At 50.7% G+C, this 16139-nt stretch overlaps 1 protein-coding gene across 3 annotated transcripts in view; it reads left to right on the forward strand.

Annotated features, from left to right (window-relative positions):
- Positions 1–7995, forward strand: part of SH3RF1 (SH3 domain containing ring finger 1) — a 151397-nt gene extending 143402 nt beyond the window's left edge. For all 3 annotated transcript variants that reach the window (XM_060102687.1, XM_060102685.1, XM_060102686.1), the window contains exon 12: positions 6036–7995. In XM_060102687.1, coding sequence (XP_059958670.1) covers positions 6036–6204 — 169 coding nt within the window. In that variant the 3' untranslated portion in view covers positions 6205–7995. The remainder of the gene's footprint in view (positions 1–6035) is intronic.
- The last annotated feature ends 8144 nt before the right edge of the window (positions 7996–16139 follow it).

A 16139-nucleotide genomic window follows, 5' to 3' on the forward strand; every position in this document is an offset into this window, starting at 1 on the left:
AGAGGCCGAGGCCTATTTAGGGCCAGGTCTGTGAGCCACTCTACGTCCCACAGTGACCCCAGGGCTCTGTCCAGAGGGGGCAGGAGATGCATCCCAGCAGCCAAGCACCGCGCAGCTTTGGATGGTTTTTCCTCTTTCTCGCTTCCTTCCGTGCTTTCTCTCTCTCTCTCTCTCTCTCTCTCCCTTTCCCTCCTTCCGTTCTCCCTCCCTTCCTTCCTTCCTTCCTTTTTCTTTCTTTCATCTTTCCATTAACTTTTAAATTCACTTATCTTAATTTTAAATTTGTGATCAAATACCATTTTTACCATTTTTTCCAAGTGTACAATTCAGTGGCATTAATAAGTACATTCACGTTGTTGTACAACCATCACCACTATCCACTTCTAGACCTCTTTTATCATCCCATTCAACACTAACTCCCTGTTCCCTCCTCTCTCAGCCCCTGACAACCCCCATTCTACTTGCTGACTGTATGAGTTTGTTCTGCAAACCTGATAAGTGAAATTGTATATTTGTTCTTTTGTGTGCGGCTTATTTCACTTAGCATAATGTTTTTAAGGTTCATCCATGTTGTAACCTGTGTCTGTCAGAATTTCATTCCTTTTTGAGGAGCTTTGTCCATTTAAAAAGTAGTTTTCCTATACGGTCAGGACTTTTATTTTAGTCACTTGGCATGCTTATTAAGAATGACCATATGGGGCTTCCCTGGTGGCGCAGTGGTTGAGAGTCCGCCTGCTGATGCAGGGGACACGGGTTCGTGCCCCGGTCCGGGAAGATCCCACGTGCTGCGGAGCGGCTGGGCCCGTGAGCCATGGCCACTGAGCCTGCGTGTCTGGAGCCTGTGCTCCGCAACGGGAGGGGCCACAACAGTGAGAGGCCCGTGTACCACAAAAACAAAAACAACAAAGAATGATCACATGTATTTACTGTGTTCGCTGGTGTGAGGTGTATACGGTGAGTTTACCATCACTTCACCCCTGAAGCAGCTCATGTTTTGTTTTGGCCAAATGAATGAGGCAAGGGTGCAGCTGGTGGTGATGCAGTGTAGACTGTGCTAAGTGCCGAGGCTTCTGGAATCTGGTCAGGTGTGAAGTTACCTGCAGCCGCGGGGCAGGTGGGAGCCAGGCTTTGAGAGGCCTGTCAGGCGTGGGCGGCGCGGAGGTTGTCTGAGAGAGTCCCCAGGGGACCACATGAGCCAAGACGTGGGGTGCGGAGAGGGGCCACGCCTGGGGGAGTGTCCCCGTGTGGAGGCGCGCTTGGCACGTTTGTGGGGATAATAGTAGCTGTAGCTATAAAGAGAGACTGAGGCCGGTCACTGAGGGCTTCACACACCAGGCTGAGGAATAACCTAACTCCGAGGCGCTGGGAAGCCATAAGGAGTTTTGAGCCAGAAATAGCTACACACAGAGCTGGCAGTTAAAGTTAGTATTTCGCTTCTTTGCAAAATGGAATGAGGACGGGAGGAGATTTGAGGCGGGAGGACAGGCAGGTTGTTTGGTCAGGTGGGAGGGGACACAGCGGCGCGGCCAGAGTGCAGACTTGCAGGTGGACCCCAGGTCCCGTGGCGGTCATGGGAAAGAAGTCTGGCTGCTGAGGCTCAGGGTTGCCCCGCGTCCCTGCTCAGATCAAGCCGAGCATCATCCAGGGGCCCGACGGCTGTGCTCACATCTGCCGGGGGATTGCTGAACATCCACTTGGCAAAGCTCCTCCACCCCTGAGACGGTGGCCGGCTGGGCCCATTGTTGGCCTTGGGCGTCTGCATTGGAAACCTGGTGCAGACACCCTCGAGGCACATCCAGCATCTGAGCAGAGTCTCTGCTGCACCAGCTGGTCTCCCTACAACCCAAGGTCTCCCTGAAGGCCCGTCACTTAGCGGTGAAAATCCACTGCCCTGTGGGCTTGGCACGAAGATCAGGGTCTTAGCCTAGCAGCAATTCTAGTTCAGAAAATGTTTGACAAAATTGGTTTAGTACAGTTTTTAAAATGCAAATATTAGAACTATTCACTTTTTTCAAGAAATGTTTTTGTTCCATTTCACCTGTAAGGCAGCTGGCAGAGGACCGGTGGGGATACATTTCATCAGAGCTACTGTGAATATGATCTGAGTCACTTGTACGCTTCTTTCCATAATTATAAAGCTTTGCTCAAATTTCAACTTGCCCCAAGTGGCCGCTTGGATTTTTTTTTAATTTAAATATTTATTTATTTGGCGGCATCGGGTCTTAGTTGTGGCACACGAGCTCTTCGTTGTGTTGTGCAGGCTCCTCTCTAGTTGTGGTGCGCGGGTTCCAGAGCTCCGGAGCACACAAGCTCAGCAGTTGTGGCGCGCGGGCGTAGTTGCTCCGCGGCATGTGGGATCTTAGTTCCCCGACCAGGGATCGAACCCGCGTCCCCTGCATTGGAAGGGCAGGGTCTTAACCACTGGGCCGCCAGGGAAGTCCCGGCAGCATGAGTTTTTCCGTGGATCTTCAGCCTGCTGGCATCAGAGCTGAGCAGCCTTCTCATCTGGATTCCTTCCTTCAGGGTAGTCCACAGTGGGAAGCTGTCGGAGCAGGGTTTCCAGAGCCCTGACTCTGTCATTCTGAAGTCTGTCAGCGTGTTGTCAGGACGTTCTCCTTCAGGCTGTGGTCTGAGGCGTTCCTGGGTAGAGGCGGCTGTCGGTCACCTCCCTGAAGCGCCAGGCCCCCGCCCGCTCTAGCCTGAGCCACACGATCGTGCTAGGGGCTGGCCCTTGGGGTGTCGGCTCTGTGACAGACACCATCCTGGGTGCATCCCACCTGTGTCCTCCACACATCACCTGATGCTACCTGCTGCAGTCCCTGCAGTCCTGGTCCACAGATGAGAAAACCGAGGCCCAAGCAGAGATGGCCGCCCACAGTGAAGCTGCTCCAAATGGCCCCAAAGCCTGCGTGGATCCCCAGGCCCACTTCTTCCACGAGGCCAGGCCTCCCCCACCTCCTCCAAGCTTGATTGAAGCCTGTCAGTACTCACGTTTCAGTTCTCTGGACCTTTCTTGGAGATAATCAGGCAGCCTCCGTGCCGTGCTTCTCCTCCAGACCCTGGAGGATAGTTTGGCTCCTGAGCCCAGGGTTGTTCAGAAATGGTGTAGGTGGCCCCTGGGCCTTTGCAGAGATGCCTTTTTTAATAGAGTCATATCCTGGGGCTCTTGCTCAGGTCTTAACATGAGTGGATTCTGGTTTTTATGGAATGGAGGCTGGTGAAACTAGCAATCTTCCAAAAGGACTGGGCTCAGATGGCTTTCATGAGTTTGGGGCAGTTCTGAAGAATCGGTTCTGATGACCAACTTTTCACCCATGACATTCTCTACTTGCTGTTAAGAGTAATTCCTGTGAGGCTATAAATTAATTTTCTGACTTCGAGACCCAAATGAGAGTAGAAACTCAACCCCTTTTGTAGCTGAAGAACTAACTGATTAGCATGAGACAGGGAGAGATTATTTATTAGTTATCTTTTGCTGTATAACACACTACCCCCAAAACTCAGTGGCTTAAAATAACTGTAAATATGTATTATTTCATAGTTCTGTGGGTTGAGAATTTGGGGATAGCTTACGTGGGTGATTCTGGCTTAGGCTATTTGTTAGGATGAGTGTCCAGACGTCAGCCTGAGCTGCAGGTGTGTAAAGGTTTGACTGGGGCTGGAAGACCCCTTTCAAGGTGGTCCCGCTGGCTTATGGGAAGAGATGTCTGTTACCCGGCGTGTGGTCCTGTCCACAGGGTGATGAATCAGCTGACAGTGTGGGGCTGGTTTCCCGGGAGACAGCCGGGTGGGAGCCGCACCTGTTAGGACCCCACCTCAGGACCAGAGACCGTCATTTTCACAGGATTCTGTTGGTCACACAGGTGGGCGGAGACCACACAGAGTGTGAAAAACAGCTCACCTCCCTCTGGCTTCCCTGGCTCTTAACCATAATTTTGCAGAAGGAAACGAAGAAGCATGGAAGCAGGGGGTAGATGACCTTGAGCCAGCAAGGCTTCTGGAATCTTTCAGTAATAATTACATATTTTCCCACTGATACCTGAGTTGAGAACCAGTGGAGAAACGGACACAGATGTCAGACCAACTGAGTTCTGAATGCCGGCCTCCTTCCTGGTGGTGGTGGATTGAACTGGTGGTCTCGGTCCTCCCCTCCCTGCGTGGACCTTGGGACAACCTGCCCCAGGGAGAATTGGGGTGTTTAGGGCAGGATTTCCTTAGCCAGGACCTGGTCTGTGGACCATTATGCACATCCAAACATTGTTCATGCCACGTCTCTACTCAACAGGGGACGGTGGCATTTTGAGTCATTTTACCAACATTATAGGCAAACTTGTGCTCCGTCCTGTTCTGTCAGCGTCTCAGGCGTGTGCACTGGCTTTGCTCAACTCTGAGCAGCTGTGACTAAGCCCACTCTGTCTCTCCCCGCCTCCTCCTCCTTGCTTCCCCTCCCTCCTTCTCCCCTCTTTCCCATATCTCTCTCTCTCCCCCATCTCTCCCCATCTCTCCCCCATCTCTCCCCCAACTCTCTCCCAATCTCTCCCCCATCTCTCTCTCTCTCCCCATCTCTCTCTCTCCCCCCATCTCTCTCCTCATCTCTCCCCCATCTCTCTCTCTCTCCCATCTCTCCCCCATCTCTCTCTCTCCCAATCTCTCCCCCATATCTCTCTCTCTCCCCCATCTCTCCCCCATCTCTCCCCGAACTCTCTCCCCATCTCTCCCCCATCTCTCTCTCTCTCCCCATCTCTCCCCCATCTCTCTCTCTCTCCCAATCTCTCCCCCATATCTCTCTCTCTCCCCCATCTCTCCCCCATCTCTCCCCCATCTCTCCCCGAACTCTCTCCCCATCTCTCCCCCATCTCTCTCTCTCCCCATCTCTCCCCCATCTCTCCCCCATCCCTCCCCCATCTCTCTCCCCCATCTCTCCCCATCTCTCTCTCTCTCCCCCATCTCTCCCCCATCTCTCTCCCCATCTCTCCCCCATTTCTCCCCCATCTCTCTCTCTCCCCCATATCTCTCTCTCCCCCATCTCTCCCCCGTCTCTCTCTCTCTCCCCCATCTCTCTCTCACCCCCATCTCTCTCTCTCTCTCCCCCATCTCTGTCTCTCCCCCATCTCTCCCCCATCTCTCTCTCTCCCCCATCTCTCTCTCTCTCCCCCATCTCTCCTCCATCTCTCTCTCTCTCCCCCATCTCTCTCTCACCCCCATCTCTCTCTCTCTCTCTCCCCCATCTCTGTCTCTCCCCCATCTCTCCCCCATCTCTCTCCCCATCTCTATCCCCATCTCTCCCCCATCTCTCTCCCCATCTCTCTCCCCATCTCTCTCCCCATCTCTCCCCCCATCTCTCTCCCCCATATCTCTCTCTCTCCCCCATCTCTCCCCCATCTCTCTCTCTCTCCCCCATCTCTCTCTCACCCCCATTTCTCTCTCTCTCTCTCCCCCATCTCTGTCTCTCCCCCATCTCTCCCCCATCTCTCTCCCCATCTCTCTCCCCATCTCTCCCCCATCTCTCCCCCATCTCTCTCTCTCTCCCCCATCTCTCTCTCACCCCCATCTCTCTCTCTCTCTCCCCCATCTCTGTCTCTCCCCCATCTCTCCCCCATCTCTGTCTCTCCCCCATATCTCTCTCTCTCCCCCATCTCTCCCCCATCTCTCTCTCTCTCCCCCATCTCTCTCTCACCCCCATCTCTCTCTCTCCCCCATCTCTGTCTCTCCCCCATCTCTCCCCCATCTCTCTCCCCATCTCTCTCCCCATCTCTCCCCCATCTCTCTCCCCATCTCTCTCCCCATCTCTCCCCCATCTCTCCCCCATCTCTCTCCCCATCTCTCCCCCATCTCTCCCCCATCTCTCCCCCATCTCTCTCTCTCTCCCCCATCTCTCTCTCACCCCCATCTCTCTCTCTCTCTCCCCCATCTCTGTCTCTCCCCCATCTCTCCCCCATCTCTCCCCCCATCTCTCTCTCCCCCCATCTCTCTCTCTCTCCCCATCTCTCTCTCCCGCTCCATCTCTTTCTCCCTCACTCCCCCCTCTCTTGCAGGCACCGGGTGGTGGTTTCCTACCCGCCGCAGAGTGAGGCAGAACTGGAACTCAAGGAGGGCGACATCGTGTTTGTGCACAGGAAGCGGGAGGACGGCTGGTTCAAGGGCACGCTGCAGCGGAACGGGAAGACGGGCCTCTTCCCCGGGAGCTTCGTGGAAAACATCTGAGGAGCCGCCGGGGGCTGGACCTCTCCTATCACCGCATCCATCACAAGGTCCACAGGGACCCGGGGCGGCAGGACCAGGGTGCGTGCCATGTGCCTGGTCCTGTCTGATTCACTCCACAGAGGAACCTTTTCTAAAAAGATATCTAGCTGAGACGGACAACTGTTTACAAGGCTTAACTAATTTATTTGCTTTTTTAAACTTGAATTTTTCTTGTAATAGATAAATTCTTTGGATTATGATTTTAAGAAATTATTAATTTATGAAATGATAGCCAAGGAGAAGCTGGATGATCCCCTGTCGGGAGCAAAAGTGTGTCCTTGATGCGGATGCAGCCCCTGCCCCCCTGGGCTTCACCTCGGCTTCTTTGAGTCAGAGATGCCCGTTCTCGGGTTTGCTTGTCTCTCTGGGAAACCAGGACACACAAGTGAATCCGTGTTGCTGAGGGACCCCGGGGTAGCGGGGCAGGAGCCTGTCTCTCTGGTTGGGGTTGGGAATCACTCCAAGACCTAGTCCTTAGTTTAACCTTGAAGGTCTCTGATTCCCTAGAATAAGGAAGAATAAAGCACAGCCCTTGGACAGAATGTGTTCAGAAATAGATTTAGTTTCATAACAGAAGCGGCTCAGCTCGGTGGCTGGAAGTTGAACCGAGGTTGCCACCTGTCTGAGGATGGCTCTGAATGTTATTGCGCTGGGACCTGCCTGTGCAGTCATGCAGGAGGGACCCTGCGAGGCGGCCCAGGCGTCCGTGGGGCGCTTCCCACACCCCCGCCCCCGAGGGTGGTGGACCCCCTGCACAGAGGCCACGGGCGATGCCCACCCGCCTGGGCTGGACCGGGCAGCCCCTCCTCTGCCCCAAACCAGGCCCTCCCCGGCTGTGACCCGGGCTCCCTGTCCCTCCAGGTGGCTGCAGGCGGGGCCTCAGGGCAGCGCCCCCCTGGCAGGCTGGTGGGTGCAGGTGGGCGGAGCCCACATCCTGCAGCCCGGCCCTGACAGCCCACCTCCACCCTGTCCGACCACGCGGCCTGGGTCAGGGCTGCCCTCCAAACAGAACCAGGGAATTGGGCTTGGTGACGTCAGAGACCGTGGCCACAGTTTTCTCATGAAAAAGCAGACGCAAAAGCCTTTTTCATTTTTTACTTTTAAGAATTACAGCTGGGGAATCAAAACATAAGACTGTGAGTCTTCTCACAGTAGCAAGCAGTTTCATGGTCTTAAAGAGATATATTATGTGGTTGAAATGAAATCATTCCTAAATTAAGCATTTTTTAATAAGACACTGTACATTATGTTCCTGTGTATTGAATTTTTTAAAAAAATACTTTACTGGGATATTCATGTAATATATAAAGTTTTGGTGAAATGAAATTTAGCTAGAAACAAAGCTGCCATCAGCTTTCATCTGTGTAAGTTGACACCAATGTGTCATAATATTCTTTATTTTGGGAAATTAGTGTATTTTATAAAAATTTTAAAAAGTAAGACTACTACTACAGGATAAGATCATTTTTTTACCTGTCTTTTCTCCATATTTTAAGCTATGTGATTGAAGTACCTCTGTTAATAGTTTCCTGGTATGAAGTTGGTTAAAATTTCATCTGTTAATAGATCACTTAGATAATATAATGTATGGGTTTTCTGTTGGTTTTGGGGGCACAGTAGATGGAGATTTTGTAACAAGGGCTTGTTACACGGCGATTAAGGTAATGATAAAATTGCAGTTTATTGTTCCTTTTCATGTTAATAATTTGAAGACTGGAGAAAAGGTTCAAGATTAAAATTTGATGTTCAGCCTTTATGCATCCATTGTGTCCATCCTTAAAGTTTTTCTTTTTCTTTTTTTTGTCTTAAACATGGCATAGTTTCTACTTCCTAAAAATTCTTTGCATGTTCCTCAGACAGACGGCATCTACAAGAATCAGTTCGGTGGTTACGATACAGTTTACCTCTCCAGCCAACCAACCTTATTTGTTAATGAGGTTTTCCCAGAGAGTTTACAGTCTTAAAAGAGCGTGTGGCGTCTCAAGCAAGGGCTGGGTGACTCGTCTGATCCCCTTTCCCCCTTCACGGCGGCTAAACCGTCCGGTGACTCTGGAAGTTTCTTCTTGGCCACAGAAGGGAGTACCAGACCTAAACCAGCCGTGCAGTAGCCTGCAGGTCTCGCAAGGCGTGGACGCACCATCTTCACACTCACTGTGATTTTAACCCCCATGGAAAGCCAGCAAGTCGTAAGTTTAAAAAGACTGCGTCTATCGGGTTTAAAAAGCATTTTCCTAATTTAACTTTTAGTTGCTAACAAATTGTCAGAATTAAGAATCAAGAGGGCCTCCCTGGTGGCGCAAGTGGTTGAGAGTCCGCCTGCCGATGCAGGGGATACGGGTTCGTGCCCCGGTCTGGGAGGATCCCATATGCCGCGGAGCGGCTGGGCCCGTGAGCCATGGCCGCTGAGCCTGCGCGTCCGGAGCCTGCGCGTCCGGAGCCTGTGCTCCGCAACGGGGGAGGCCACAGCAGTGAGAGGCCCGCATACCGCAAAAAAAAAAAAAAAAAGAATCAAGAAATGTAGGTTGTATGAGAGCTTTTGCCGAAAGCTGCCTTTGTAACCACCTGGGCCAGTCGGTGATCATTTAGTTTCCCCCTGTGAAAAGCGCTATTTTAACATGTGCACTGTTTTCACCTCTGCTTTCAGATATTTCACTACACTCTCCTGGGGTGTATGCACAAGCCTTTGCTGGGTCTAATCAGATTTAGAAAGAACAAGTTAAGGTGGTGTTTCCAACTGCGGTGCATGTAATTTTCTATTCCTAATGAGAACAGGACAGTGTTTTCATGCCTCCAGAAGCTCAGGTGAACATTTCAATCCAGAGCTCTATACAACATTAGGATTCAAGTTTGGAAAGCGCTTTTAGTAGATGTTAGACTAAGTTGTACAACTTTTTGTGTGTATCCATGTGAAATTTTTAAAATTGTCTTGAACCAATTAAGCTATGTTCTTCTCGAGGTAGCATCCTGTTTGAATTGCTTTTTCCCAAGAAAGAGAATATGCCAACCAACCGCAGTAACAGGGGGGGTCACGCAAGACTCGCCGTGTCCAGCTGAGCACAGGCTTGCCCTTCCCTGACTCCTGTGAACGCCCGGCTCTGTTCTTGGTGGTAAGTGATTCTCACCAGAGACCAGAAGGATCTGGTGGGGTGGCCTGTGTGAACTATGAATGCCTTAAAACACCCTCCCTCTTTCACAGAGGAATGTTTATCTCATTTCTCTTGTCTTTCTGTTAATAACTTGTAATAACTTTCTGACTTGGCTATTTAAATTTCCATCCTAAACAGCACCTTAATCTCACTGGATGCAAGTCCTTGTTGCTCTGCAGCCACCCAGACCCCAGGAACCTTGATGGAGAGACCTGCGTGTGGCATTGGTCTTCGAGTCACCATACTGTGGTTACAGGTCAGACTACTTGAGTGATATCCTTAAGTCTCCAGAGGTAGCACAGTGGTCAGTGAGCCAGCTGCCACTGCTATGGCCCACAACTTAGAGAGGAAATTCAGTTCCAGAAGGCTTTGACCTTGAGTTGAATCTTTCCGGGTATGAGACCTTTGTAAAAGTCCCAGAAGGAACCGGTAGAGACCTTCCTATATGTGACTCAAAAACCAGAAGCCATACAAAAGAAAACGTGGATACCTTCAACTACAGAAAAAATACCTACGTGATAAAAGACCTTAATCAAAGTCAAAAGAAAATAATAGAAAAAAATTTTGTAACTCCTGTGACAGGCAAGGAGAATTTCCTTCATATATAAAGAGCTCCTGGGACTCAATAAGAGTAAGAATGAAAACCCAAAAGTAAAACTGACCAAGAATATGGGACGGAAACTGCCAGTGCCCTCCCAATACCCAGTGCCCTCTTCTCCCTTATTAACTTATTCCCGGGCAATGACCTCAGTTTAAAAGCCCCATTTTCCAGTTTCCTTCAGACACAGCCACGTTACTGAGTTGTTGCTGAAACAGAAGCTAAGTGTCAAAGGGGGCTTCTGTGAGGCTTCTTAAAAGGGAGGAGGCACACACCCTGTGGCCGTTTTCTTTCTTTCCTTCTTGTAGCCTGCAGTGTACACACGTTAGCTGGTACTCCAGCAGCTATCTTGAGCCTAGGTGACCTTTAAGACGGAAGCCACATTTTAATATGATGGGGGGCAGGAAACGAGGAGCTTGAGACCCTGATAACCTTGCAGCCTTTGTGCCGGCCTGAACTACTCGTCTCCAGACATGATCTGTGTGAGAATAAACCCCTTGACTGTAGTCTGGTCTCTCACCCACACCAACCTGATGCCAATATTAACTGGCAGTTCCTCAAAAAAGAAATGCCGGGGCTTCCCTGGTAGCGCAGTAGTTGAGCGTCCACCTGCCGATGCAGGGGACACGGGTTCGTGCCCCAGTCCGGTAGGATCCCACATGCTGCGGAGCGGCTGGGCCCGTGAGCCATGGCGGCTGAGCCTGCGCGTCCGGAGCCTGTGCTCCGCAATGGGAGAGGCCACAGCAGCGAGAGGCCCGCATACTGCAAAAAAAAAAAAAAGAAAGAAATGCCAGTATATTAAAAGGTGTTCTACCATATTTCTAATGTAGATGCACTTCATAACTATGAAATATTTTTACCTATAAAGTTGGAAACTTTAAAAAAAATTAGAAAGGGAATCCGCCTTCCGGTGCAGGGGACATGGGTTCGATTCCTGGTTGGGGAACTAAGATACCACATGCCACAGGGCAACTAAGCCCGCGCACCTCAATGAGAGAGCCCGCATGCCCCGCAGCCTGTGCACCACTAGAGAAGAGAAAACCTGCCCACCGCAACTAGAGAGAAGCCCACTCGCCGCAATGAAAGATCTCGTGTGCCTCAACGAAGATGCTGTGTGCCACAACTAAGACCCAACGCAGCCAAAAAAAAAGAAAAGAAATAAAATAAAAAAATTAGAAATTAGGAGCACTTATTTTGCTGATGAGAACGTGATTTGATAAAACATCTAGGGAGAGCATTCTAGAAAATATCAAAATCGCAAATGCATTCACCCATTCTAAGAATCTGTCTTCCAGAGGCACTTATTCATCAAGTGTAAAATGCCCGTACCTTATCCATTGCAGTGTTGTTTATCACAGCAAAATACCAGCAATAGCCTAAGTGTCCATCGGTGGGGCTCTGGTGACATCTGTGCAGCAGAAGCTATGCAACCATGAAAAGCATCCCCGCTGGGAAGTCCATGACGTGAGGATATGGAGCATCTCTGAGCTGCGCAGGTAAAGGGCAAAGATGAGGTAGAGTGTGCTACTGCTTAGGGAGACGTCAGGAGGGGGAAGGATGCACACAGCACGGCTGTTGGCTTGTGTTTGATGCAGGGTCTGTGGCAGGAGAGCAGGGAACTGCCGTGGTGCTGGCCTCCACCGTTCAATCCGGATCTGTGCCAGCTTCCTTCCTCTGTCTGAGTCTCCCCTCGGACAGACAGAGGACCTAAGGCCCCGACCTGTCGGGGTCACAGATTTGGAGGGGAGGAGCAGACATACACAATGTTTTAGGGAGATGAGAGCTTGGAAATTAAGTGAGGGCAAGGGATACCCACTTTGGAGAGAATGATCACTGCTGAGTTCAGAGGCAGGTGGAAAAATGACGTCGTTCAGGAAGAGAAGGGCCATCCCACGTTTCCACCACTGCTGAGTGTTCAGAGCACATTGTCTTCAAGAACCCAGGGTAGGGGCTTCCCTGGTGGTGCAGTGGTTGAGAGTCCACCTGCCGATGCAGGGGACACGGGTTCATGCCCCAGTCCGGGAAGATCCCACATGCTGCGGAGCAGCTGGGCCCGTGAGCCATGGCCGCTGGGCCTGCGTGTCCGGAGCCTGTGCTCCGCAACGGGAGAGGCCACAGCAGTGAGAGGCCGGTGTACCGCAAAAAAAAAAAAAAAAAAAATATTCATAGTGTCTGTGCTGGCCCTGGCCCTCCAGCTCGCTCTCTCTGTAGGTTCTCTAGTTCACCCTTCAAGGAGTTCCATCATCTTTGCAGGTGGAGTGTCTGAAAAACCCTCTTTGGAAGGAAATCAGTCTGCCACAACCAGCTGGCCTTGGATTCACAAGACTTAGTTGATGAAAGAGGCTAAAGGCAGCTGTACAGTTATCTTTGAATTGCTGGTAAATGTTTGAGATACGGAATATAGGTGAGCGTAGTGGAGAAATAAACGTATCAGTGGTTATTCTCTAGAGCAGTGCTGTCCAGCAGAGCATCTGCTCTGGGGAGCGATGGGATGTCTCATACCCGTGCTGTCCAGTACGGGGGCCGCTTGCCACGTGTGGCTGCCGTGACCCAGGAACTGAATCTCTAATCTGAGTGCATTTTAATTAATTTAAGTTTAAATAGAAATAGTCACATGTAGCCAATAGCTACTGTAATAGTGCAGTTGAAGAGAATAAAAATCTGTTTTTAGATGATCACCCAAAAAACGGAGAAACGTGCTATACTGGGTCCAGCTTCTCATTCAGGGGCACCAGCCCATGATTTTAAGATAAATCATATTAGAAACCTCAAGGGAATTCCGTGGCAGTCCAGTGGTTAAGACTCCACGCTTCCAGTGCAGGGGGTGCGGGTTTGACAACACTTGGTCGGGGAACTAAGATCCCGCATGCCGTGCAGCACGGCCAAAAAATAAAAATAAAAAAATGAAAGTAGAATTAGAAATCCACCCAAGATATGTGAAAGCGTCATAACTTTAGCAGCAGAGATGACTTCTTTGCTCTTTAATAGTTTCTTCTTCCCTCATCATCGAAGAATTGGGCCAAGTGACAAGATTCGAGTCACGAAGAGAATTGGGGTCCCCTGAGGCCTCTGATGTGTGGAGGGAACGCCGCTTCTCTGCAGGCAGAGGCCGCTGAGTCTTCAGAGGTCAGCCCGTGTCTTCCAAGTGCATCTTGATGTGATGCTGAGTCCACGAGGGGCCAGCGGGATGGACACGTGACTCCCTGGGCTGTCAAGGTGATGGTCAGGGGCTCTGCCTTCTGTGAGCTAATGAACGTTCTCAGCAGATTGGGGTCGGGGTTTATAGAGAGAAAACACAGAATTCGAGCCCTGTCATTCAACGTGAAATGAACCCCGGGAACAAGGCCGTGCTTCTCATCCTATTCCTGGAGAGCCCATTCCTTCTGCCAGTGAAAACTGAAAGCTTGATAGAATTACCTTTTCCCTTTTTTTAAGCACTCAAGGGCATTACAAGACATAAAGCGAAAACGTCCTTTCGGGTTAAGCCAATTTCCTGATCTCTGATATCCCAGGAGCACATTCAGTAAACCCCGCAAAGGCAGATGCAAAGCGAGGGCGGAGGCCTGGCTGCCAGCTCCTCCTCGACACCTGCGAGCCCAGGGTCATTTGTAAGCCACCCGTCTTCCCCTCCCTTGCACACGTGGAGTGAGCTTTCTGCTGGGACCTGATTCTGATGGAGAACCCTGGTTTGGGGCAGGGAGGGTCTGGGGATAGGATCCTTCTGAGGTTTTACAAGATGCCAAGCAGCAGGACCACCAAGTCTGCGAGTCCTTTCTGTGGATCAGCGACCAGCTTTAGCCGCTCCATTTCCATAAGCCCACCATGGCTGTTGAAACCCTCCATGTGCAGTAAATAAAGACAGACACAGAGAATAACTGAGCAGACGCGGTGCTTAAAAGCAGCTCCCCTATCATGTGGGCCCCGTGGTGCTCGAGCAGTGGGGTCCACGCAGCACAGGCACCTCCAAGGCCGTGGGGTGAGGACGAGCCCTCCATCCCGTCCAGGAGGAGATGCCAGGAGGGTGAGGAGCTGCCACGCCCTTTGGCTCTGGCCACGTGGCGCTGAGGCCATGTCCACATGTGACCTCGCTGCTGGTTCCCCTGGGGCAGCAACTGGGGGGTTGCTGTGATGTGGCGATGGTGGCGGAAATCAAAGCCGGGCTCGAGTTTCTACCCTCCAAGCTGAAACGATTCCGCCTGTGGTTCACTTACCCACTGAGACAGATGCTCAGGACTGGCCTGTTATCACTTGGCCCCTGTAGTCCCCCTGGGGTGAGTGAAGCTTCCAAGAAGAGGGCGTCACAAAGGAAACGCGCCACCCGAGCAGAGCTGTAATGATCTTGCCCACCGGCTAAATTCGCCCAGTGGCTTAGGCATGAGGGAACAGACACAAAACTTTGAAAATCAGAGTCTTAGCCTTTGATCCTGAGCTGTTCCTTATGCCAGAGAATGCATTTTTTCTTTCCTTAAAAAAAGATCCGGGCTTCCCTGGTGGCGCAGTGGTTGGGAGTCCGCCTGCCGATGCAGGGGACACGGGTTCGTGCCCCGGTCTGGGAAGATCCCACATGCTGCAGAGCGGCTGGGCCCGTGAGCCATGGCCGCTGGGCCTGCGCGTCCGGAGCCTGTGCTCCGCAAGGGGAGAGGCCACAACAGTGAGAGGCCCGCCTACCGCAAAAAAAAAAAAAAAAAAAAAAGATCCTATATACACTAATGTATAAAATAGATAGCTAATAAGAACCTGCTGTATAAAAAATAAAATTCAAAAAACAATCCTGTTTTGTATTATTTCTGTCCTGTCGCCCTGTCTCTCTGTGTGTCTGCGTCTCTCCCTGTCCTTTCCCTGCTCAGTGTGGGTGTTGGGCTCATGGAGCTTGGTGTGTGGAACGATGTCCCATCAACCCGTGTCCTCATATAGAAATGATCTACCAGGTGTCCTCTTTAAACTCCCATCTGAAGAGCCTTTGAGGTTTTCTGTTGTTCTTGTTTGATTGTTTTTACCTTTTCTCTCTTTTCAGTTTTAGTTGTATCAAGACATTATCAGAGTACTGGGATATAATGAAAAGCAGCAGAGCTGAATCAGAATGAGGAAAAAGGCCTAAATGATTCCACTTAAATTCAGATTCTTAAGGGGCTGAAATACATTTTTTTTAGTTGCCTGAGATTAATACCTATGTGCCCTACTATATTTCAAAATCAACTCCATATTTATTGAGTGGGTTCTCACAAACCACCTGTGTTTAGCTACTACAACGATGGGTATTATGAAAGCTACAGAAGAAATAATTTTTTTATCCTGCAAAAGTTTGGGGATTGCTTACAAAAATGTATACAATAAAAAATGGTAAAAGCAAAACAGATAAAATGTGAGATCATGGAAAACAAGTAGGATACCAGGAGGAGGGGATAATTAGAAGGAAGAAATATAAGACACTGTCCCTGCCCTCAAGGAGAGCACAGTCTGGATGGAGAGAAGCACACAAGCTGAAAATTCTAAGAAATATTAGAAGACAATGCATCACTCTAATAACTTTGTGGCAGAGATTACAAACCCGACATGAGCTTGGAGGAGAGGGAGGCGAGAAAGGCAGGAGTATGTTTTAAATAAAAAGGTGATGGGGCCTGAGCGATGAAGACGGAGAAATTTCAAATACGTTTCGGAGGAAGCACAGGACAGGCGGGCACAGGAAGGACCGCAACACAAAGGCTCAGCGGCAGACACAAGGCAGCTCATCTCTGGGGAGATGGAAACCCAGGGCTTGCACAGAAAGTGCATGCTTTGTAGTGAGCACAGGGCCAGATGCCTGCCTGCAAGTCAGGGAAGGCCAGCAGAAAGGTTCATCTGATGCCGCTGAAGGTTTCCCGATACAGAAGTGACATGGAGGGAAGACCAGCCCGGCCATTGTACGGGAGATCAGACGCGGAGCTGGGGGCCCGGGAGTCAGAGATGTGGAGATGAGAGCTGCTCGCCCCGCCCCCTCTGCGCAGGGCAGAGGGGACAAAGAAGCTGGAGGAGACATTTAGAGAAAACGGCCGGTAGGAATTGATGGCTGAAGAATAGAGATGGAGGAGGTGGGACAAAAACAGCATCTAAGCTGTGCAGCAGGGTGACCATGGTAACCGCGGAGGTTCTGAGAAGGATGCAGACGTCAGCCG

This window comes from Mesoplodon densirostris, chromosome 6 (genome assembly GCF_025265405.1).
Source record: "Mesoplodon densirostris isolate mMesDen1 chromosome 6, mMesDen1 primary haplotype, whole genome shotgun sequence".
NCBI classification, from domain to species: domain Eukaryota; kingdom Metazoa; phylum Chordata; class Mammalia; order Artiodactyla; family Ziphiidae; genus Mesoplodon; species Mesoplodon densirostris.